The sequence below is a fragment of the Echeneis naucrates genome, chromosome 12, assembly GCF_900963305.1.
Source record: "Echeneis naucrates chromosome 12, fEcheNa1.1, whole genome shotgun sequence".
Taxonomy (NCBI): domain Eukaryota; kingdom Metazoa; phylum Chordata; class Actinopteri; order Carangiformes; family Echeneidae; genus Echeneis; species Echeneis naucrates.
In genome coordinates, this window is record NC_042522.1 from 18,412,296 (window position 1) to 18,435,094 (window position 22,799).

The following is a 22,799-nucleotide window of genomic DNA, read 5'->3' on the forward strand; positions in this document are numbered from 1 at the left end:
GACTTTGTCTCTCTGTAACATGAACAAATGACAACGAAGAAGCTGGAGGATAAACGATTTATTTCTCTTTTTAAAACAGGGCAGAAGTACGAACAGTACGAACCAGTTATTTACAACAAAGAAGACTTTGAATACATTCACTTTGAAAACGTGCTAAACTTTTTTTTTCGGGATGAAAGCGCGTCAGCCTCGTCCTCTCTGCGTTTCATCTGGCTTCACTTTGTCTCTCACCCACATCTAATTCTAAAGGCTGAAGACTTTAGACAGCTGCAGATCTACCTGTCAGCGACAAAAGAACTATTTGGGAAAACAAGCCCGCCTTATAAAAAAGGCCCTACAGGCGTTTACTTTCATTGTGGAAATGCATTAGGATGAAATAAATCTTTTTCTAAGAACATCATTCATATAAAAATCAAGACTCAAATATTTAAACTGCACTTATCTATAGTTTATTTCAAATGTGAACCGTTTTTATTTTTATAGCAATTAATCGTCACCACGCGGCCTCAAACCTGTTTCATAAAATACAAACACCTGCATGAATACTGACAAAGGTTGAGGAGGAAATACTGAAATTGAATTTTACAGTCGGTTTTCATCACATTAGATTTTGTAAAAATATGCTGGAGGACACGCTTTGTTTTTGTTTTTTGTTTTTTTAAATCGGCTTCAAACGGAGTGAAGACGAGAACGTGGGGCACATCAGCCACGAGGCACTTCACTACTGATTCTTAAACGGGTGCAGTAACGGAATTCCCCGTCTGAGGCTACATCTTCCTGGGAACCTAAGGCATTCAGGGGCAACTCATGAGCGGCGCTATTTACAATTAAAATACAGGCTGTGCTACGACGCTACAACATATTAACAGTGACAAGCTCATAATGTACACTAAATCCTGTTTTGTACAGAAAAACAAAAACTCTTGGAGCCGCCCTCCATCAGCGCAGACATGAGGCGTTTTCATTAGAGAGGCGGAGCCAAAGAGGTCAAGTCTTATTTCATAGGGGTCACAGGTTGATGACGGCCCTCTGGACTCAATAGGGATTAACATGATGATCATCTCAAATCAATCAGTCATGTTGTTTCTAGCTTTAAAATGAAGCTGGGAAATGACTAATAGGAAAAATCTGGAAAAAAAAAAACCAAAAACGAAAATATTTCTGTTTTCATGAGCGAAGATAGTTTCCTTTATCTTTACAAAGCTCTTATAGAACATACGTACATTTAAATATTAATATATATTTGTCAGGAAATAGACACCACCTGGCTGCTCTTACAAGTCAGTCTGGGGGAGGGAAGGTAAGCGGCGGTCTGCTGGGTGCCTTCAATCAGGAGAACGATGATTGCCGCCACCAGAGGGCGCCATCATTACCCATCCTCCCCCCGACCGGCACTAACTTGCAGCCGGAAGCTGGGAAGAAGGAAAACATCCCTGTGAGGGAGTCGTGTTGTCATGGCAGCAGAGCAGGCGTCGGTCTGAAGGTAACGGGTCGTCACAGCTTCATGGATGAGTTCTGCTGTTGTGTGTCAACAGTGGAAAGATGGAAGATTTCCTGAGTTCAGATTCAGAAGTGATGCACAAAAACAGAAATGGAACGAGCGAACGCCGGACACTCATTACCTGTGAGCTCTAGAATAAAATGGGCTTTCCCTCCGTCTTTTCCTGGACGTAGGAGGTGAAGCGCTTGAGGAATTTGGGGTATTCTCTCTTGGCCACGGCCCTGAGAACAGAGGCGGGAGCCCAGCCTCCTGGATTTACTACACAAAAACACACACAGGAGGGTTTTAATTTATCACTTATTAGTCAGGTTTCTGTAGTTTGTTCTTTCAAGGTGAAAGTCACATAACGGCAGTTTATAAAGAACTTGCTGCCAGCTGTTTCCTCTACTGAACAATCAAAGTCCTTCCTGTTTAAAAGGTTTAAAGAAAGCAGTGGATTTGACCTTTTCAATCAGGTTTAAGATCCTTTTTAAAATATATAATTCTGTTAAGTATGAATGTAAAATGGAAAACCAGCTGGGACGATGTGGCCTTGAATTATTTATTATTATGTCACAGATGTATGTGACAACAATTCCTGCTGTGCGTCTTTAACTTAGACACACTGATGGCACACTTACCGTTTGCGACGTAGGTGATTTTACACAGGATGTTGTCTCTGCTGATCTCCTTGTCCCCCTCCGGTGGACTCACCAGAGTCTGGCAGATCATGGCGATGTTGATTTTGGCTCGGACGCACTTGTTGGTCGGCTGTGGGAGGTGACAGGGCAGAGAGTTGAGAAAAGCTGCAGGATGGTGAACGAACCCCGCCTCTTCCTGTCGTGGACTCGACGGCTCACCTGTGCGTCGTCGTGATCCACGGAGAAGTTGCAGACCAGCCAGGTGTCCGGGTCGTTCTCGTTGTTGGCCAAGATCTTCCTCATGGCCGACAGGTAGAGCACGTCCCGCTGCGACGCAGGCCACACCCGCTGTCGCACACAAACGGCCATCAGAACAAGCCCGTCCACGTCGCTGCACGTGAATTTTCGGATTTCATAATGACCTTGGAGCTCTTACCTTGTGGGTTTGATAGATAATTGCTGCGCTCTCTGACAACGTCTCCACAACGTTGAAGTTCTCGATGGTGGCTGGAGGAAGCGGAGGATACGGAGAATTAGAAGGAGATATTTTAAACAGTGAGCTGCCTCTTAAAGTAACGTCTTCAAAGACCTACTCTCCCAGTCGTTACGATAGGCCGTGTCCCAAAAGTAATGGCAGACTTCGTGGCCCGTCACTCCCTTCACTGAATGCGTAGCCTTCAGCGGGTCCAAAACAATCCCGTTTTCCTCCACCTCTCTCCTGTAAACCTGCACAGAGTCGGCAAAACCATTCAAGTCTCCATTTTGTAGTGAAGGCTCTGGTCCAAACACATACTTCAGATAAACGTATTTACTGTTTCAGTGTTTGATATCCTCGTCATACCTTCATTTCTCCCTCTTCAACAACCAGCTGCCAGTTGGCATCTCCACCGACGTCCTGCAGAGAGTAGGTCATGTGACTCTGCACCATCTCCTCCACCTGTAACGCAGCGGCAGAGACAGAAAGAGGCGGCCATATTGATTCTGTAATGATGGCTTGAAAAGGTCTTTGCGTGTCACCGGGGCACAATGGCGTCTTTGTGCAGGAAGAAGCGGACAAAGAAGACAAAACACTGCCTCATATCTTCTGTCTCAAGCCGCTTCACCATCTTTTCTCCTCTGCTGCTGAGGTATGTTAATGTCACCGCTTCTTGGAGGGAATAAAGGAACGGGCCGACATCCAACAATCCCCCAAAGCCTTGGAGCAAAACAGCTGACAAACCACAAACCCACGCAGGAAAACAAAGGTAAACTGATTTTGACACACTATCCAGGGCTGTGGGTGGAACGCTGCATGACCCTTTTCTTTTTTTAGCCATGTGACTCAAACAAAACGCAAAATGAGACTCCGCCTACATGGTTATTTGGAGGTGTGGTCCTACGTAGAGCATGTGAATTTAACCTGAACCCTGAATTTTGATACGGCTTTTTAGTAAACATTTATGCTACACAACTTTAAACATGAGCAACTATTTAATTATTCCACAGACAGAGCAAACTGATCTCATGCTTCATGCTGCCACAGAGTGTTAGAGAGTCGTGAATTCACTGGAGATTGATGCGAACATGGTGTTTAGTCTACACGGGTGGGGGGGTGAGTTACCTCTGCGCTCAATCTGTGGACGTCATGAGGAGCACTGACTATCAGAGGGGAGGCCTGACTATGAGGCTACAAGCAGGATGACGATATGAAGGAGAGGAAGAAGAGTCAGAGTTACAGAAAGGTGAAATGCAGGTGGGGAAGTTTCAGGAAGTGAAGGAACTAACAACCTTGTCGGAGAAGCGATGTGAGCCGGTGCTGGAGTAGACGTCGACCAGGGGAACGGGGCTGGACCTCTCTATCCTCGTCTTCACCGTTTGAGACTGGAAAAAAAAAAATCACAACAGGCTGTTTCATCATACTGATTTCTTCCATTTCACATTCTGTGACTGAACAGAGATTCATCTTCACCTGTTCCTCGATTTTGTCCTGTCTGTCAAGTGCAGCTTCAACAGCATCAAAAAACTCATCCTCATTAATGAGGCTGTTGGGACCTTCCTGCAGATGGAGAGGAGGGAGGAGTTAATCCAAAAGTTCCTACAAAACCTGAAGTCCGTGTTGTGTTGTGGAACTTCACCTCGTAATCTGGACCTCCAAAGTGAGATTTTTTCTTCAACTCGTTGAGGGCTGATTGGTAGCTATCCTCTATCCTCCGCCTCTTCTCCATCTCCTACACACACACACAAACATCTGAAATCAATTCACAGCTGCAGCAGTGGAACCGAAGTCAGAAGGATACGTGACAGTTTGCTGACTGAGCACCACAAACAAAAAAAATAAAAACTCGATGGCTGCATTTCCAGTTTTGTATCCAAAACTACTGATGTTTTAAAACAAGCAAAACAATCATCATTCTCTGTGTTGTTTGTAGAAGTCTCTCATTACAGAGTGGATAGCTGTTTAAATAATGGATGAAACTTGGACAAAGCTCACACACCTTATCCAGTCTCTTCTGCCAGCTGTCTTCTCTCTTCACCATCAGGTCGATACAGTGTGACAGGGTGGCAAGGATCCCAGCTGTGGTGGCCTTGAATGTGATGGCTTCACCCTTAAAGTCTATGCCATTGATTCCTTTGGGATTCAAGGCCTGGAACACTGCACAGAAGAAGAACACACAACTCCATCGCACCATTGATTTCCCAGCATTAATTGGTGCAGGTTACAGAGAAACACTTTGAACTTCTCAGGGGCTACTCACATTTTTCTTTGCTGCCGTTGTTGTTGTGCAGAAACTCTCCATCAGCCCGGGTGTTGGGAAAGTCATCCTCATCGTCTTCCACGACTTAAAAAGAAACAGGAAATATTCAGCGAGGGAAAGCAAACACAAAAACAAACATGAACCTGCTACACACAAGCCCCTTTCTTGAGAGAGTCAACCATGGCTGCAGAACAGGGCAGCGCCTTGCAGCCCATTCACAACTCAAGCTACAGAGCAAACGCAAACACACACACACACACAGAGCAGCATCAGACTGACAGAGCTGTGCTGTACTGGACAACGTGACAATGGTCTGGTTTCATCTTCAGAATAGAGAGAGGCCAAGAGAGGAACGCAGAGAGAGCGAGGGCCAGAGAGAGGGAGGTGAAGGGAACAAAAGCAGCTCTTCATTCGCTGCAGTCATCCACAGACGACCAGCTCAGGCTGCCATGAACAAATGGTGTGTGTGGGGCTTGTCGAATAACATACACACATACCTTTCACTCAGTATAGGCCTCTTTCAAAGTGAAAATATGTTCATTATCTGTGTCTGAAATGTACAAGCAGAAGATTCTGGTAGTTCACCAGGCTAGTAACTTACAACTGGCAATTATTTTTTAGGTTTCAATATAATTACATTTTGTCAAACACTAATGTGACAGCTTTGTGGGAAAAAAAAAAAAAAAGGCTCCAACTTACAATTATTTTCATTACTTACTTTTCCACTGGTGTATTCTCAGTTTGTCTATTAATCCTTTGTTCTGTGAGATTCCACAAAGAAGTGGTTGTCTTGTGAAGACCAATAAAACCAAAAGATATAACCATCAACCATCTACTGAAGGTAGTATAATCAATCCCTGTGTGGCTGAAAAAACATTCAGCTGTTGGATTATACTATAGATCATTCCACTTTTGCGATGAACATAGAAAGATGATGGAAAATGTTCTTGTTGTTGTTGAAACCCAGCTCTAAAAATACTAAACTGTTGTAAGCTGTTCTTACTTTTGTCTCTCTGCAGCTCATCCTTGGACACGGCATCTGAACAGCTATCAAAGTATTTCTGAAGCGTGTCCACCTGTCTGCACAAAATATCCCTGAAGGTCTCCATCTCTGCCAGCTTCTCTCTCAGGCTGTGACCTTTCTGCGAAACAATAAAGCAACAGAGACATCCGGTTTGTGCTTGCACTGTATTCCCGTTGGACCAATATTCAACATTACCAGCATCTGTTGACAAAGGTCAGTGCATCTGCAAATACAAGCATGGAGAGCCCTGACTGCTTTACTGAGAGCAAATATGAAGCAGACGCTCACCTTAAACGAGGATGTGGAGGTTGCAGAGTAGCCGCTGGTGGCTGACGTGAGAGACAGCATGGAGCCATGTCTCCGCAGACTAGACTCTGAGCCATAGCCGGAATCAGCCTGCGGAGAAGAGGAAAAGGAAAACAGAAGGAAACACATTAGCCATATTGTCACAAAGTAGGTTTGCTTCACAAACTACATTATAATTATTCACTTAGGCCACAGATTTGATTAGAGAGAAAGAGAAACAGCCACAAATCAAAGCTGGCATCTAAACAAGCATTCACACCTACGGGGAATTTAGAGCCACCAGCTGGACTGTGGAAGGAGGCCAGAGTACCCAGACTCAACACAGGACCTGAGCCCGGGTTCAAACCCAAAACCTTCTGGTTGTTATTTTATTATTATTATTATTATTATTATTATTACTACAGACACAAATCATCAATCAAAAATATAAAAGATTACATCAGACACTGTAAAAATATCTGATAGTTTCATAATCCTCTTCTTCATGCTGCAATGAATCACTACTGACCGGTGCAGTGACCATGGCAACAACTGAAAACATGAGCTGACTTCCTGTAAATCTGACTTGTTCCCCTTCCTCAGAATACATGGGAGATGGGAGGCCCATGTGTGCACCTTTAAGAGGCACGTCTCGTTTCCACCACGAGGGGGCAGGAAGTATGAACGCACGCACGTGACCGGCGTTAGTAAGAGCTCGGGGTAACTGTCGGTCAACGACCAAAAGTAACTCCGCCTGGGTTCACATGCATTTCAGTCGCTGCTGTTTGCCCTTTAGCCAACATACTGCTACCCCACTGACTCCATCAGCGCAGATAGTGCTATCTAACTAGGCTGCTTTATCTGTTTGATAACACAAAAGAAAAATAAGACCAAACAAACACACTGAGGCTTTGTTCTGGCTAAAGAAGTTGATGAAACATCTGCAGATAAAAAATAAGAAAACAGAAAAGTAACATTTAACAGCAACTGTTAACTGCGATACCTGCAAACATAGGCATGTTCTTGAGGTTCATGCAGTTCAGCAATACTGTGCAACAGTTGTGTAAGACTGTCTGGTTATTAAAGGCTCACTGCACACGTACACACACACACACACACACACACACACACACACACACCAACACTAAAAGCCATACATATGACTGCTGCAGCAGGTCTAATATATTCAACAACAAGCAGAGCTTTCTGAAACAAGCATCCCTGAAAGAAGTGTTGTTTTGTATGTAGATGTTTTGCTCCTGCGTGTTGTGTCTCCATGGTAACGATGGCTTTCTGAACGTTGTGAGTAATGTGGGTTAGGAAGGGAAGCGGGATCGTCTAGGAATAAGAGGTTTCAGCGGTGACTCATTCTGGGCGTGAAGACGGCTGGATCTGCATGCTAGGTGGCCCCCTCCCCCAGCTCTGTCTGAGTCATGGAGGCTCCCTGATGCTGCGATGATGAGGAGGCGGTGGGAGGGGATTTCCTAAACTGAGGTCCAGCAGCAAGCAGCATGTGTTTTTGGTGTGGCATCAGGCACAGATTTAAATATTTCCACTCAGATTTCTGCCTTTGAGTCCAACTTTCAAACAAACTAGCCAGCATGTAAAGATGCATTTTCTTAGGATGGTTAAGGCTCTTATGTTCTTTTCACACTACAGCTTTTCACACCACAGTTAAAAGCTGAGTTGTATATCAGCACAGTGTAAATTCACATTGTACTGGTATATAAGGACTGACACACACACAAAAAAAAGTCCAGGACAAGCTGACTTTCCTCCAGGACAAGTTAACATTACCTTTAAAACAGGGTTATCTTTAGCTGTGTTTTGTCAAACAGTTTTGTCAGCATGTCTTTTCAGGGTTAGCAAAGCAAAGCTTGACCCCGTGTTACGAGGCCGTCAGCAAATTAAACAACAGCAGTGAAGCATCGAAAATTAAACCTCCTCTCCAGACACATTCTGGCCTCTGTAAAAATTATTAATATTTTCTTCATGATGTTTTTTCTCCACAGAAAAAGTTAAAGGATATCTATTTTGTACTGTGCTGAAAAGATTTCAGTGACCAGCCAAAGCAGTGCATATCAAGATGGTTGGGTTGGCGGAGGTCATATTCAGTCACATGTTTGAGCCTCAGTTTGTTATCTTGGCTGATACAGTGTAAGAAGTTTTTATTGCTTCCTGGATACCTTGCTCTCTCCAACCACGTCTCTCTGGCTTCCTAATAGAAACGCACCCACGCACATAACTAACTATTGCTTTCTTTGAGTGTGCATGACTTACCCTGTGCAGCTCAAGGGAGTCAATCCACTGTTGTCTGTGCTCTGGATCTTGTGCTCTTAGGTACCACACGCTGTCGTTCACACTTATGTCCAGCCGGCATTCATCAAAGCCATGAAGCTAAAAAAGAGAGAGAGAGGGGAAAAACCTAATGAATTCAGTTAGTGTGCATTTAAAATGTACAGTTGGTCCTTTAAGTATCAATCATTTTAATCAAATCCTATTGACTCCCGACAGAAGCTGAAACTGGATCAGATATTGGAGGATTCTGAGAAATGAGCCATGTTTTAGTAACCCAGCTGGCTTGAACATCACGAGGCAATCTCGTTCCTGCCTTGGACGTGCAGGGAGGGACATATGTGACAGTTGGTCATTTGTGTAAATAGCTACTGAAATGGCACAGAAAATGCAACCTGCTAATCTCTCTCTTGTGCATTACATGGTGAGCGACAATCTGCTCTCGACGGCAATCCACCAGAGTTGCAGCGATGTGAGTCAAATGTCTTTGACGTGGGTCTCTCTCGAAGGGATAGAAGACTAAGATGAGTACCAGAGGCACAGCAGTCTCCCCTTTCAGATACTGTCCCAATGGAGGAGAAGTGGCAGATAAACTGGCCTTTTAAGGCAATTTGCAAGACGGAGCATATTCTTAATAGCCCTCCAGTGTATTGTCAGCACTGTAAAACTGCTGTGCTGGCATGGCCAGTTACCAAGGGCCTATGTATGTTGTGTGTATGCTGGGAGAGGGCCGAGGTTGAGGTGGTGACAGCGGTGGTGTTTACCTGTGCAGCCTTCCATGTTCTTTATATTTATTCTATCTCCTATTCTAAAACATCTACCCAAGTGATAAATAGATCAGTCCAAGCAGAAACAGTTTGGGGACTGTATACTGAACTGTAAGCCAAAGAAACACACTGGAGATGAGAGCTTCACATTGCCATGTTGGCCACGATACAATAAACACACCTGGGATTTCTTCTTCTTCTTCTTTTTTTTGGGATACAATGCACCATAAGCACAACCATTTACCATAGATGGCAAATAATCTGCAATGCTGCAAGAAGCACTGCAGCCAGTTGTTTCACTACTGCAGAATTTATGACTGCAGTAAACAAATACAGTGTTTGTTTAATTAAGCCACTTATTGATTTCTAGGGTTAGTTAATCATTATGTCATTGTGAGTTTATGTATTATAATTATAACACAATGATTATTAATTCTATTTAATCGATACTAGATGAACGCTACTTTAAAATGTCATTAACTGTGGCAAGCTATAATAAAACAGGCACACAAGATCCAGTTGTAGCCTTGCAAATCTAATATCATCCACTGAATGCATGTGCCAGAGACTGAGTCCAAACCATTACTGAAGATTCTGTTACTTCAGTGAGTTGGCAGAGTGATAAATGGCCCACTACGGTGCCTTTAAAGATGTTCCATCGCAGGAGTGTGATTTGGCCTTGTTGCCCGACACCTGGACAGCGCTGAAGCCAAGACCAGATGCTCCGCATCACCAATGCACAACATGAGGCTGCATGTTGAAAGCTTTCTAAATCAGATGCTCATTTGAAAGTTACCGGCAGTCTTTGGGTGAAATCAGCATCAGTGGCAAAGACAGACAAGAAGGACACATAAGGAAGGGAGGAAAGAAGCATAATGCATCGCTACAAATTCAGCATCCTCCTTCTCACTTAAACTTGACTGGAGTATTAAGTACCAGATCAAATCTGTAAAATCCATTAGAATGCATAATATATTTGTACACACACTGCACTAAGAGCATGGAATATTGTAGAGATAGCTGCATGATGTATGCTGATAAATCTAGTACTGTTTGGTTGGTAGATGGCATTTTAAAACCATTTGGTTGTTAGACAAGTGAGAAAGTTCCCAAATGAACTACAGCGTTGTGGTTATACTGAGCTGGTGGAATGTCCACACCAGGTTTCAGAGGTTTACATGGATGCAAGGCGACAGTAAACAGTAATCCATCATGAGAAGGTCATCTTAGCAGCCTTGCATTTCACTAGACGGCTGAAAATGATCTCACTCTGGAACCTATGTGCATGGCAAGCTGACACAAATAGCAGTAAAGGATGCATCACAGTGTTTAGCTGGTATGCATATGTACTTTTGTGTGCCTGTTTAAGTTGATCCAAAAAAAAAAAAAAAAAATCAGTTGCATTGTTGGTGCATGGTGAAAGATCTTCTACATTGACCATGATAGGAAGAAGAAACTTTAAGAAATGCATAGATGGATATTTTAGATCCGATTGGGGAAAAGCATTTTATGTCCCACCACAAATTAAGATTTAGATCATCTTGATGGGTTAAAAGCACAGAATCAGATAAAGAAAAATAAAATAAATAAATAACCAAAGAGGCAGGAAATGTTTACAATCCTCGCAATAAGACGAAACTAATTCTCAAAAATATCAGTGACAAGACAGGCACCACAAGGACGAGTGCTTTCTTAGCAGTGATGTGCAAGTTTAATTTTCCACCAAGCAGCTCAATGCATATGTGACAAAGCAAACTCTTTCTGAGCAAAATGCCAAAGCAGAGACACAACATAACATTTTGTCTTCTGTAGCTCACCCACAATTGTGTTATCAGTGTCTGCCTTTGATTCTAAGGGCTTATACTTGTGTTTAGTTTGAGTTGGATCACTTTCAACTGAAACATTTTATGCTGCTTTGTGTAGAAAATGATATCAACATGTGGCAACTGATATGAATATCAAGATAAAAATGATGAGACAAATAAGCTTCCCTCTGTCTCTGTTCTCTTCAAATATAAACTTCCTACCCAGCTTCAAAAAGACTCCCATTCTCTCCTCTCCCTTCCAACCCCCTTTTGAGCTGGTGTACGTGTCTACAGTCACAATGTCGTGAAGGGATGGGAGCTCCCTTTAAAAAGGCTTGTTATTTTCAGTACCGTAAAAAAACAGGGCCTGAAACCAACTCAAACACAGAGAAACCCTACGATGCTGCTCCAAACCAAAGCATATTTTCTTACTCATTTGTGCAAATTTGCAGATCATAATTTAGTACCCAAATACAGTTTCCTGTTCTTATGGCTTGGAACCAGGAACGTCTTTCTGCAGAGTGGACACCAAAAGGGATCCCCAGTGGAGGAAACACTGACTCACCAAGTGGTAAGAGTGAAAGGCGGGGAAGAGGAAGGCTAAATCAACGTGTGACAGCAAGAACAACACCATGTCCTTTAAACACACACACATATCTACAGACCAGGGAATGTGTTTCTTGACCCTCTGTGTGACCCCGGTGTGTGGACGACATCACTTTGTTTGAGGAAGATTCTCATTTCCTGACTAAAGACGTTACTTCCACAAAGTCTTACGTCACCAACCCCTTCACCCCACAGCAGCCTGTTTGACCTCACTGCAACGAGGGAACAATCAAATTGTCACATCCAGTTTCAACACCTTGCAGAACTCAAAAATAATTCAGCTACAAACTACAACAGATCCAGTCTGCACTACTAACCGATTCCAGTGAGAGTAGCATTTACAAGTAGGCCAGTGTGCTCTCATTAACAACCCATGGCTCTAAAAATGGCGGTGATGGTTCACAGCTTTTGTAGGTGCAGTTTCAAACCCACATTTGCACCACAAGATGTACTCATGCTAAAATGTACAAACATCTCACAGCATCAGAACAATTCAGTCCATGTAATGTTGCTTTGGCAATAATTGCTATTGGCATTTAAACTGCAATTTACATTGCACAACAACAGCAACAAAGATATTGCATCATTTTTATTTAATCAGATGTGAAGCAGCCCATGTTGTGTGGAAATCATTATTTTATATGCAGGGGCCTTGACCACAAGATAAGCCACTGTGTCTAACAGCAGGGATATAAATGTTTACGCCATCTGATGCTGCAACAGTATTTTAAACTGAGCTTCTTTAATCCTGAGCTGACACCAATCACAAAATTAACTTGCTGTGTGACCTATGTTTGCTCAATTAATTACCACTTAATCAACCATACACACCAGTCCAGTACCAATGCAAATGCTATTTAGCTCTACATTAATTATCTTATTACCCACAGATACATTTGCCAATACACTTGTCTATAATTCAATAAGCGTCATCAAGTTACCTGTTAATTAGGCTGGCTGTTTGCTTGTGACCTACCTGTCCTATTGTTATTAACAGGTGGCAGACACATTGAAATGAATAGTGTATAATCATTAATGAAATCCAATCCAGCAGCAGGAAAACTTCCCTTTCAAAACATGCACAGTCAAATTTTAGTTGACACTGTGTCAAACAGATGCTTTTTTCAGTGTGCCTGACCAAACATTAGAGGCATCACACAGCACTGAGCTGCACCAGTCAAGGTTTTTAGGTTTCTTTGTTGATTTCTGGGAAATGATTCTGAAAACCTGCTCTTCTACAATGAAGAAATTGAGCATTAGCTTGTTGGGCTGCCAAAGTTTCTCAACTCTTCTGCAATTTTTGAATGACTCATACTATTACCAAAGACAATTGACTTCCCCCTGAGCTAAATATACTAGACATGTATATGGGAACGCTTTTACCTGATTTACAATTCTAATCTTTAAATCTGTCTGAAAACACTGCATCTTTGGGCATGTACGTCTGATTATTACATGTCTAAACATATAAGTTAGAGAAATCATAGAAAGAAATACTGATAGAAAAAAAAGCTAATTGTCTTTTGATTACCATCATCAGCTGTAACTCTTTTTGAATTTATGTCCTAGACTTTAGAGGCTTATTAACATTGGAATGAGAAATGACTCCAGCACAGTGGAGCACCACACCACGTGGAGGCTAATATTTACATAGGCTGGGAATGGATAAAGCTGAACAAATCCAACTAAAAGCAACGCCTGTGTCATGCTGACTGCTAACAGTTGTTCATTTCCCTTCTTACTGTTTGGACAGAGACATGCAGACTGATCCTCAGTCTGACCTGGGTTCGCCCCATTGTGAACCTGATGCTGGTGCACGTGATGATAGGTGAAACAATGAGAACCTGAGGCCTGAAACACTGTTGACACGTTTGGGTTTATTTTATGGGTTCAGCATAGTGTGGCAGCCATTTTTAGTCTTTGGAGCAGGATATTATTAAAAGTCATGACCACTGCGTGTCTTGGGCTGACCTATACAGTGTTACAGCATTACTCGTCTCATGATGAAGCTTCCAGTAAAGTGTTACCACATAGCATCCCGTGTAAGGAATAGAACAGTCACCTGACAGGCAAGCTACCCTGAAGCATAACTTGGGACATAACGAGGAGTTCTTCAAAATTCCAACGTAAACTTTCTCATTGGCGTTGACAACAGTGACTCGACCCTGAGGCGTGCAGATGGATCCAATAGTGAGTGCTGAGCCTTTTGCTCATTTGTGAATTCAAAAGAAACATATGATGGATGTCCAACATCTGAATCGCATCTTATACATCACATGTCAAAATTCTCAAAAGCATGTGAGGGGCTTGAGGAGAAACACAGATCAGCGGACCAAATGAAACAGGAATGTCTGACTTGGCTCTTCGGATTTCTCCTCGTGTGCTCCTCAGGTTATTTTTAACTTACTAATTTCATGTTAACTTCATCAGAATAATGTTATAAATTTAAGGATCTGTGTTATTAAAATATTTTTTTCCCTTTGTTCACATCACACACATACCTAAATCACACATAGAGGAGGACCAAATGCAACGTGAAACACACAACTGAAATTGATTTTCTATAAAAGAGCTATTTCTTTTTTCTCCAGCTTGTGACAACAACAAAGTATGCAGTGTGGGGAGATGAAGTGTGGCTAAAGCTCAAATCTTGTCAATCTTATACATTCGTTTATTTGCTATTCTGGTACCAAGATTTGGCCAAACACAGAGATGATTGTTGGACTCTCCTTTCAACCTTCTTCTAGTTTTGAGCACACAGCCGTCGGTGGTTACACATATTAGCAAGACAAATTCTCCAATAAGCCCAACTGATGCCATATCTTTAACTGATTTGGAATTATTTAATCTTGTTTAGACAAAATTCTAAGTGGATGATAAACATGTTTACACAACTATGTTAACCCTGAATAACGAAATAGCTGGGCCAGACAACACCGATTAGTGTGAAATCCTCCCTTTTGGTATGTCTCCACTGTCTGACACCTCTCCCTAGTCATAAGCAACTCTACACACCATTTGTTGTGGTGGGAATAATCCCACTGTGGTTATTACAGACATGTGATGAGAATGCCTGAACACGACACAGTCAGAATCTCTGACACATAGTCAACAAGAGACTCATCTAAAGCCGCAGGTGAAGTGTGACACACGAAAGTAGTTTGTGGCTCTACTTTGCAATTTAAATAAACACACACAAAGTGTCCTGTTGGGTCAGCAGATGAGCAGCAGATGTGCACCACAGTAAAATGGAGTGTTGTGGCGTCTTAAACAGCAACAATTTTGTTTCCTCTCTCTTAGAGAATTTAAAACATGTACACAAACAGAGATGTTAACCCTTGTATAGATATTTGAAAAGGTCAACAAAACCAGAGAGCGCTACTTACAGTAATAACAGCTTTGCTGAGGCAGAGGGAACCTCGACAGCCATACTCAGTCTCATCCTGAGACTTATAGTAGCTCAGTGTGTTGTTTTTCAGCACCACCCAACGGTCCTGCCAGCCATGGATGTAGTTGGTCCACTGGAAAATAGAAGCATTTTAATGATGTTTTCATACTGACAGACATGTAAAACAGGAGCACTTGGCTTGATGTAGTCGCTGTCACTGAGATTACTTCATTTTCGGTATGTTGGTTCAATTTGTACGTTTAGAGCACGTACATTGTGGTGGTGTTGCGTTGACAGGTTTCCATAGTCACACTCATAGTCTCTAACAATATCATTCAGTCAAACCCCTGAAAAAACAACAAACTATTACCTCATCAACAACCATTGGCACAGTTGAGCGAACACAAAGCTATTCTTAGTTATAGGACAGTTGGAGAGGGGTTTCTGGTCATTCAGAAATTAGAAACAAACAAATGTATAATGCTAATCTGCATACACTTCTGTGGACATGTCAGTTTCACGTGGGAGTTTATGTAAATTGTAACTGATTAATCCTAAGGCTTGTGACGTGTAAAAGGTCTTAGTATGATGAACAGGTGAGCTTTTCTGAATGCCAATCTGCTTAATCTCACAATATGCTTGGTTAGCAGGTCAGCATTCAATCTGTTTAGAAACAACCAGTCTAGTCTAGTGAGATTAATACCACATTATCTTGCCAGGGACTCAACTCATTAACACTGGTCAGTTTTTCCCCAAACAAAGTCTGGCCCAAAGGAACACAAGCAGATGGCAAAATAGGTTACCAAGGCTTTGTCTAGCAGTACACTTAACTGTCTTGTTTACCAAAGAAAAACAGAGCAGGTCACCCCTATCTCGGACAGTCGAAATGTACACAATGCACTCAGTAAGCAAGTTTAGTTAAACTAGTTTCCCAAAAAAATATCTTCTTGCACCCTGCATGTTGTTGTGAAATAATTTTCTGGCCATTTGCTAATAACGCCAACACAGGATCAATGTCTCTGCTCACAGTATTATCAGAATAATGTACAGTAATGCCTCCACGTTGAAAATGAGCTCATCTGCACGATGTGCCCTGAAAAGACTAAAACTAACACCTGCCCCAGTTATTTGCATTGCATTGTGGAGCCAAGTGTAATCACCAGACAGTTGCACAAAGGTGGTATTGATTTTAAATATAGGCATTACAGAACGGACAAACTTCACCCACTGGCATATCAACTTATCAGTTCTTGATGGGTTTATGGGCTAATAAAGCCAGCTGCACATTACACACCCCGATATTCAATTTCAAAAAGGGGCTTTTTCCTTTTTGGCTCGGCGGGGATTACCGAGGTGGTATTTCTGGGTTTGCTGTGGCCGGTGGAGGAACCCGGACAGCCCTGCCCTCAAAAACAAACACGCCACTATTTGTCATAACATTGTGGCTCATTTACTTTCACCCTGATGTGAAAACAGGCGTCTCCCTCAGCATTGAACCGGGACTCACCTTACTGAGGACCCCGCTGAACGCGCCGGTGCTGACGGAATGTCCGGACTCCTCTCTGGGCTCCAAATCCTCCTCGGAACCGGACGAGTTCCAGCTCTGGTTGTCTGACATTTCCTTAACGTGTTATGGCGCGAAGTGGAGCGGGAACAGATTTCAGTGAAATCAAAATAAAAACAACACGAACTTGGCCAAAAGCTGGTTCGGGGTCGAAGCTGACTACAGAGCAGCGGCTCACTGGATCATGGTGGGCTGATGCTGAGCTCCAGGAGTCCGGATATCTGAGGCGGGCGTCAGTTAGCTAAACCCGGAGGTGGATGATCCAGGCAGGGGGGCTGTTAGCTGTCAGCTGCCCACTTCTCGGAGGACGGAGGCTGAGTGTCAGGAAAGTGTCCGTAAAAGAAGAAGGATGAACCGGGGATCAGTGCGCTCGCACAGCCGGGCTTTGGGCGGTCACGGAGCCCTGAATCCGGAACGCTGAGGCCGAGGCAACAGTTGTTTATCCCCGCGGACTGGTGACAGCTCTCCGGCTGAACGCCATGATCAACTGACGCTTCTTCTTCTTCTTCTTCTTCTTCTTCTTCTTCTTCTCTTCTTCTTCTTCTCTTCTTCTTCGTCTTCTTCTCGCGGGGTGAGCGCGTGTTTCGACTTGCAGCTCTGCGCAGGGGCGCTGGCTGCGTGACGTCACCGAGCAGATCCTAATATGGAAAGAAACCACGCCCCCACACATCCCTCCCACCACCCAGCAGACAGATCGATAGATGGATGGATTAACTGTTGATCAGAACTATTAGACCGATATTTTTCCACACTTTCGCTGTCTATTCTGTTGGTAAAACTTAATTTTACACGTGTGTTGTCTTTTTTTGGTTTGATTTTGTGCCTCGGTGCTTCGTAAAGGTAGATGTGCAGTGATAGTAATATAAAATAAGAATGATAAAAAAAATTATCTACATGTCTATAAAACTGAGCAAATAAGGCGGAAATAGGAAAGGAAGACAGATAATTAAATAAACTAAACAAATCCACGCTGGATGTGGAAAGTGAGATCAGAGTTATAACAGAAACTGTACAGCAGAAAGTTTAAAGTTTAAAGTTCTCACCTCCAACAGAGGTGAGTTACTGTTACTGAAGTTTATTACCCCAATTTAGTTTGAACCCTCTGAAGGGAAATTATTATTATCAATGATTTTTACTTCCTCAATAAAACAAACACTTATTGTCACTTTTATTTATTTATTTCATGGCTGAAGTGACCAGCCAGTCTCGACAAACTAAAACAGCATTCGTCAATCTTCTTCACATTTAACTTCCATCTGTAACTGAATTTGTTTTATAAGATATAAACCCAAAGAGGAGCTCACCGGCTTCCATTCCAACAAAGTTTGTGTTTTAGTGAATGGCAAAATTTTGAAATCTGTTGTTTCTTCTTTACGGAGAGACTGCAGTAAAACACTGACATGTTCATATATGATTGTTTTCATTAGCAGAGATATCATCCAGTTAAAAACCCACTAACACATCCATGTACATCTTTGATTGCTACCATTTTGAGCTTGCAGGGATAGAAAATGCGTAAACAGCTTCTTTACTTTAATGTTTATGAACAGATCTCGATTTTAGGTTTGGTGATATCATTCGAGGAACACCTGTATTATAACAAACTGATAATTATTGATTTAAAATAAGGAAAACTAATTTCACAAGTTTCTGAATGATGAAATGAATAGAGTGCTTGAAGGAAATATTCAACCTCACAATACTGAGTGACAAACGACATTCATTCACAAGGAATGTTCCCTTTCTCCTGCTCCTTCCTTCACATAAGCCTGTGCTTACGTTCCCCCATGAGTCATGTGATAATCTTTACGAGATTTAGCACACACCCTCACACACACGTGTTTCAGAGAGCTACAGTAACAGGACAGGAGAGCAGAGGAGAGCCTTTAGCCATGTCATGGGTTTTGTGAGCCTGATTCGATTCCATGAAATCATGAGACTTGGAAATGAAGAAACCACAAGCCTTCTATTAGCTGCACAATCCAACTCTTCCCCTCCATTAAAAGGCAAAGTCTGAGTGGCAGGATGCTCAGATTTCAGATAGTTAACAGGTTTTTTAAAAGCTGCCATCCGCCATCCAACGCAGTGAACTCACTGATCCGAATTAGGCACAAAAGCTTGATCAGTCAGCGTTACTGTCTCTTTGACAGATTATGAATCTTTTATTTTCAGGCTTTCAGGTGTGGCAGTTTAATCCACAGGCTACAAGTGATAACCGCACTGCACTGGAGGAGAAAGTCTGGTGCAGTAAAAGACAGTGAGACAAGACAAGGGTGTTATCTGTCAGAGTGTGCCGGTGATATCAGGCTTCCAGCCGATCCCCTCTTTTCACATTAAGTCCCTGAAAACACTGACAGTCACTTGGCAACGGGCTGCTATAATGCCCGGGGAAGGCCTGTAGATAACCTGTTATTGGGCCAAACAGGATTTCAGCAGTTGATTTAATCACAGTGACATACAAATGGCTCCTGACTTAGTGGCTCTGTGATTCATTTGGAGGCCAGGAGTCAAGGACCATGACTCAGGCTGGGCTGATCAAGCAGTAATGTGATTAAATCACGTCCTCCTCTGAGCTGCAGATTCCTCATCGGTCAGCAGCTCCAAGTGGGCGAAAGGGAAGGAAGCAGCTGGTCCACCAGGATGGATAATTGTTTCTCATTTTGCTCGGTATCATGCACTTCCTCAAAGGCAGGAATACAAAGATAGGACTATTCATCATTTTACAATCCATTTCCTGTTACTGGCAGTTGGTTTTCTGTGATTGCAGAGGTGAAGTCTCAGAATAGAAAGTTTTTCTAAAGATATTTACTAACCACAGGCTATTTTCACAGCGGCAGCCTGTGGACATGACTCATGGAGGGAGGCCCGAGGAGAAGCCCCTGCACAGGAGGCCTCAGTAAAAGGCTGGAGGAGCAGAGCAGGAGCTGGCTGATAAACCCCGTGCACCCTCTGCTGGCGGCTGCTGATCCAGGACACACACTGTGGACGATTCACGTCTGCACCTCATTAAGAAGCAGCAGCTGTGACACCAATCCTGACTTCATGACATCCTGTATTTGGAACGAGTTGCCAGAAAACCAGGATGGCGTCAAAAATGTTACACTGGCTGCAGATCATGAGATAGCAGTGCATGGAAAGAATAACAGTTTAGTGATGGGCAAAATCTTTCTATTTGAATTTCACTGAAATTAAAGATGAAAATGCCTAAAGAAAAGTTTTACCATTTTCTATTTACGCTTCAAACACAATGTATGTTATTTCATATCATTTTAGTTTCTGTGCAGCATTCAGTTAATCCTGCATAGTATGATATCTTTTTTTTATTTTGTATGATCAAAATAAAAATATTTTTTTTAAGATGTTTCTTTCATCACAATTTACTTTGTATTAAGCTGTCTGTCAAAAAGATGCTTAATTTAATATAAATGTTTCCAGAAAATACAAAATAATACAGAGGTTTGATTAAAAATTAAATGCTGCAACAAAGAACAAACCAAAAATCACTTCACAGGTAAAATCACAGTAAAAACCAAAAGCAAAGTAAAACAAAGTGCGAGCAGACCGAGGAAATAGCTCTCTCTGTTGGCAGATGACAGTTTCTACAGTCCAAATCTTTATCCTGCATATAAAAAGTAAATAAATGTGAAAAAACACTTTTCAATCATTCATTTCCTTCACAGTGTTTTGACGAGAGGAGAAAAAAAAAGGTTTAATAAGAAACTGGAGACTTTTTGTGGCTTTGGCCGAGAAAAGAAAACGAGGGTCCAGTCGCATAGATCAGTGTGGACTCATGCATTATGGATTCTTCATGCTTTTTTCTGTCCTTGCTTCTTGACAGATGAGAAATGTTTGCCCCAATGGCTCCAGCTTCCCCCGCAGCAAAAAAAAAAAAAAAAAAGAAGCAACAAAAGCAGTGTTGAATATGATTTCAGTTCCTGCAGTTCATCTTCTCACACACACTCCACACGCCACAGCCAGTCTTTGTTTGCTAATTCTGCCATAATCCATTTTCCATCGTCGTCTTCTATCATGAATTAATATCTGTTGTTTACATGACTTCTGACCAAAGTACAGCAGCTGCGCGTGAACGTTTTAAGACGCACAGTTCCGGCCTTGGTAAAACTTACATCAGCTGTTTTGTTTCACGCTGAATGTCCACACAGCCTTGACAGATAATGGATTGTTTGAAAGCTCTGAGTCTCACCCCCCCCCCCACCAGGTCTATCAAAGCATTTTAAGATCGTCTCACTGCAGCACCTGTTGACACAGAGCTGGTTGAAACTTGTGGCTCTAAAGTGTTTTCAAGGTTCCTACTCCCTTTGTGAAAATGAAAAAGCAGGCAAGGCAAACACTCACAAATCCACCATGTTTGTGCCTTTGTAGCTCGTCCATTCATTCTGATTTCCTTGCAGTAAAGAAAATGAAGGTTATGACTGTGAACAGTGTTTTACTATTGATTTAGGGTTTGTGCGCATTAATGGGGTATTTGGGGTTTTCCTCCTCTACAAGATTTTGTGATCTATGAATACAAAATATTTTTTTTTATGACTATCTGAAATACATTAGTATTATGAACATGCAGAGAATCATAATGTGCCGCAGCAGTGGAAGTTTGTATTCTCACAGTTCCCTCCATTCTTGTTTTTAAAGACAACAAAACAAAGCGGCAGCGAGTGGCGGCCTGAAATACGGCTCATTTGTCAGGGACACAGGAAAGCTCTGACCTTCCCAAGACAGGCAGGCAGAGCCAGCTCAGCAGTTTTCTCCCTCTAGCCGAATTACAGTCATCATACGCATGAATGAGAACAGCCCCCCCAAACCCACCCCCACCTGATCCATACGGCTGAGAAGCCTCGCTCACAACAAGAAGTTTAACAATGACAAGCTGAGGCAAAGCATCTGGATACGTTCTGTCCGTCCATCATGGAGGAGGTGGGCGCTCCAACGTCCCAATGCCGTGACATTGTTGGTCTGATGCACAGTTACTGGCTGTTTGGTGCAAACATGCACAATAAAAGTAGGTTTACTGAAAGCTAAAGTTGAACAGCCACTCTGCAAAATGAGCTTCCAGTCTTTATGTATGACGATGGAGGCCTGTGAGTAAACAACCAGCAGGCTACACTGCTGCACTGTGATATCTGCGTTAATGCTCCTGTGGTACGTTCTCTAACAGCAGAGATGATTACATCTGCCTCACCAGTGGCACTAAAATCCCTCACTGGAAACTTACTGCAGTAAATGCGACAAAACTGGTTTATTTTCAGATCAGGATGCTGTTGCACTGGGACCCTTTCAACTGCAACAAAACAAAACAAAAAAATAAAATAAAAATACATTCAAATGTTAACAAACCAAAAAGAAATGAAATCAGACGTGAAACAGATAAAGTATAGTTGCTACTGACATCACAGATGCATCTGCTCCATTTAGATGTCTCATACTGGCCGGATGACTTTAAACTCTAAGACACATTTCATCCAACATCTTTTAGGGTCATTTATCAGTTTGACATAAAAAACTGCTTCTATCCATTCTATCGTATTTTATTCTATTTTGGTTGTGTTTAAATCGTCTCTATGTCACCTTTTTATTGTTTCTATTCTGCCTGTGTGTGTTTATACATTTGTAGAATCTGCAGCCAATAATTTTACTGAGTTCAAGCTTTAAGCAAGTTTGCGCTGGAAATGCTGAACGGCTGAAAAAAGGGAAGCCATCTGAAGTGTATTGTGACGACGGCTGCTCTCATTAACGCTCAAAATGACTCGTGTAATGTTTTTATTGTCGCTGACTGAATCAGTAACAGGAGTACGTACTGAAGATGAACCTCCTCAGGGCTGCTGGCAGTGAAGTCTGGCTCCACGAATCCACGTTTCTTCAGCAGTCAGACAGAAACGTGTGTGAATATGAGAACTTAAAGGGCATGTTGCAGGTTAAAGACCACTTTTTTTTTTTTTTATTCAAAATATATTGGGAAATACTTTAATTAGGCTTCTACAGTGGTTTTTGTGAGAAAATTTTACTTCTCGCAGCGGAAGTGACGCCGACAGAGGGAGAACAGTGAACCTGGGCAACAGGAAAACGATGGATCCCAATCTCATTTTGGCACGTTTGTTTGATAGGTGTGAGGCCTTGACCACAGCTGAGGGGAGCATGTGCTGCAGGGAGGAAGATGCCTGCTGCCTGAATCCCTCCGTGCTTCAGACAGCCTA

At 42.4% G+C, this 22,799-nt stretch overlaps 1 protein-coding gene across 2 annotated transcripts; it reads right to left on the reverse strand.

The window, feature by feature from the left end:
- Positions 1 to 43: 43 nt before the first annotated feature.
- LOC115052068 (collagen type IV alpha-3-binding protein-like) lies at positions 44 to 17,197 on the reverse strand. 2 transcript variants are annotated; one of them, XM_029515965.1, is made up of 18 exons: positions 16,534 to 17,197; positions 15,025 to 15,159; positions 8,446 to 8,562; positions 6,169 to 6,276; positions 5,860 to 5,998; positions 4,857 to 4,940; positions 4,596 to 4,753; positions 4,236 to 4,328; positions 4,070 to 4,156; positions 3,889 to 3,981; positions 3,722 to 3,787; positions 2,963 to 3,058; positions 2,715 to 2,847; positions 2,558 to 2,628; positions 2,341 to 2,469; positions 2,122 to 2,251; positions 1,623 to 1,759; positions 44 to 1,518 (listed from the first exon to the last, which is right to left on the reverse strand). In XM_029515965.1, exons 1-17 carry the CDS (start codon positions 16,642 to 16,644, stop codon positions 1,632 to 1,634), a joined length of 1,878 nt encoding a protein of 625 aa, XP_029371825.1. In that variant the 5' UTR covers positions 16,645 to 17,197; the 3' UTR covers positions 44 to 1,518; positions 1,623 to 1,631. The 2 variants fall into 2 exon arrangements, with proteins under 2 accessions (XP_029371825.1, XP_029371826.1); XM_029515966.1 differs by lacking the exon at positions 3,722 to 3,787.
- Between the last annotated feature and the right edge of the window lie 5,602 nt (positions 17,198 to 22,799).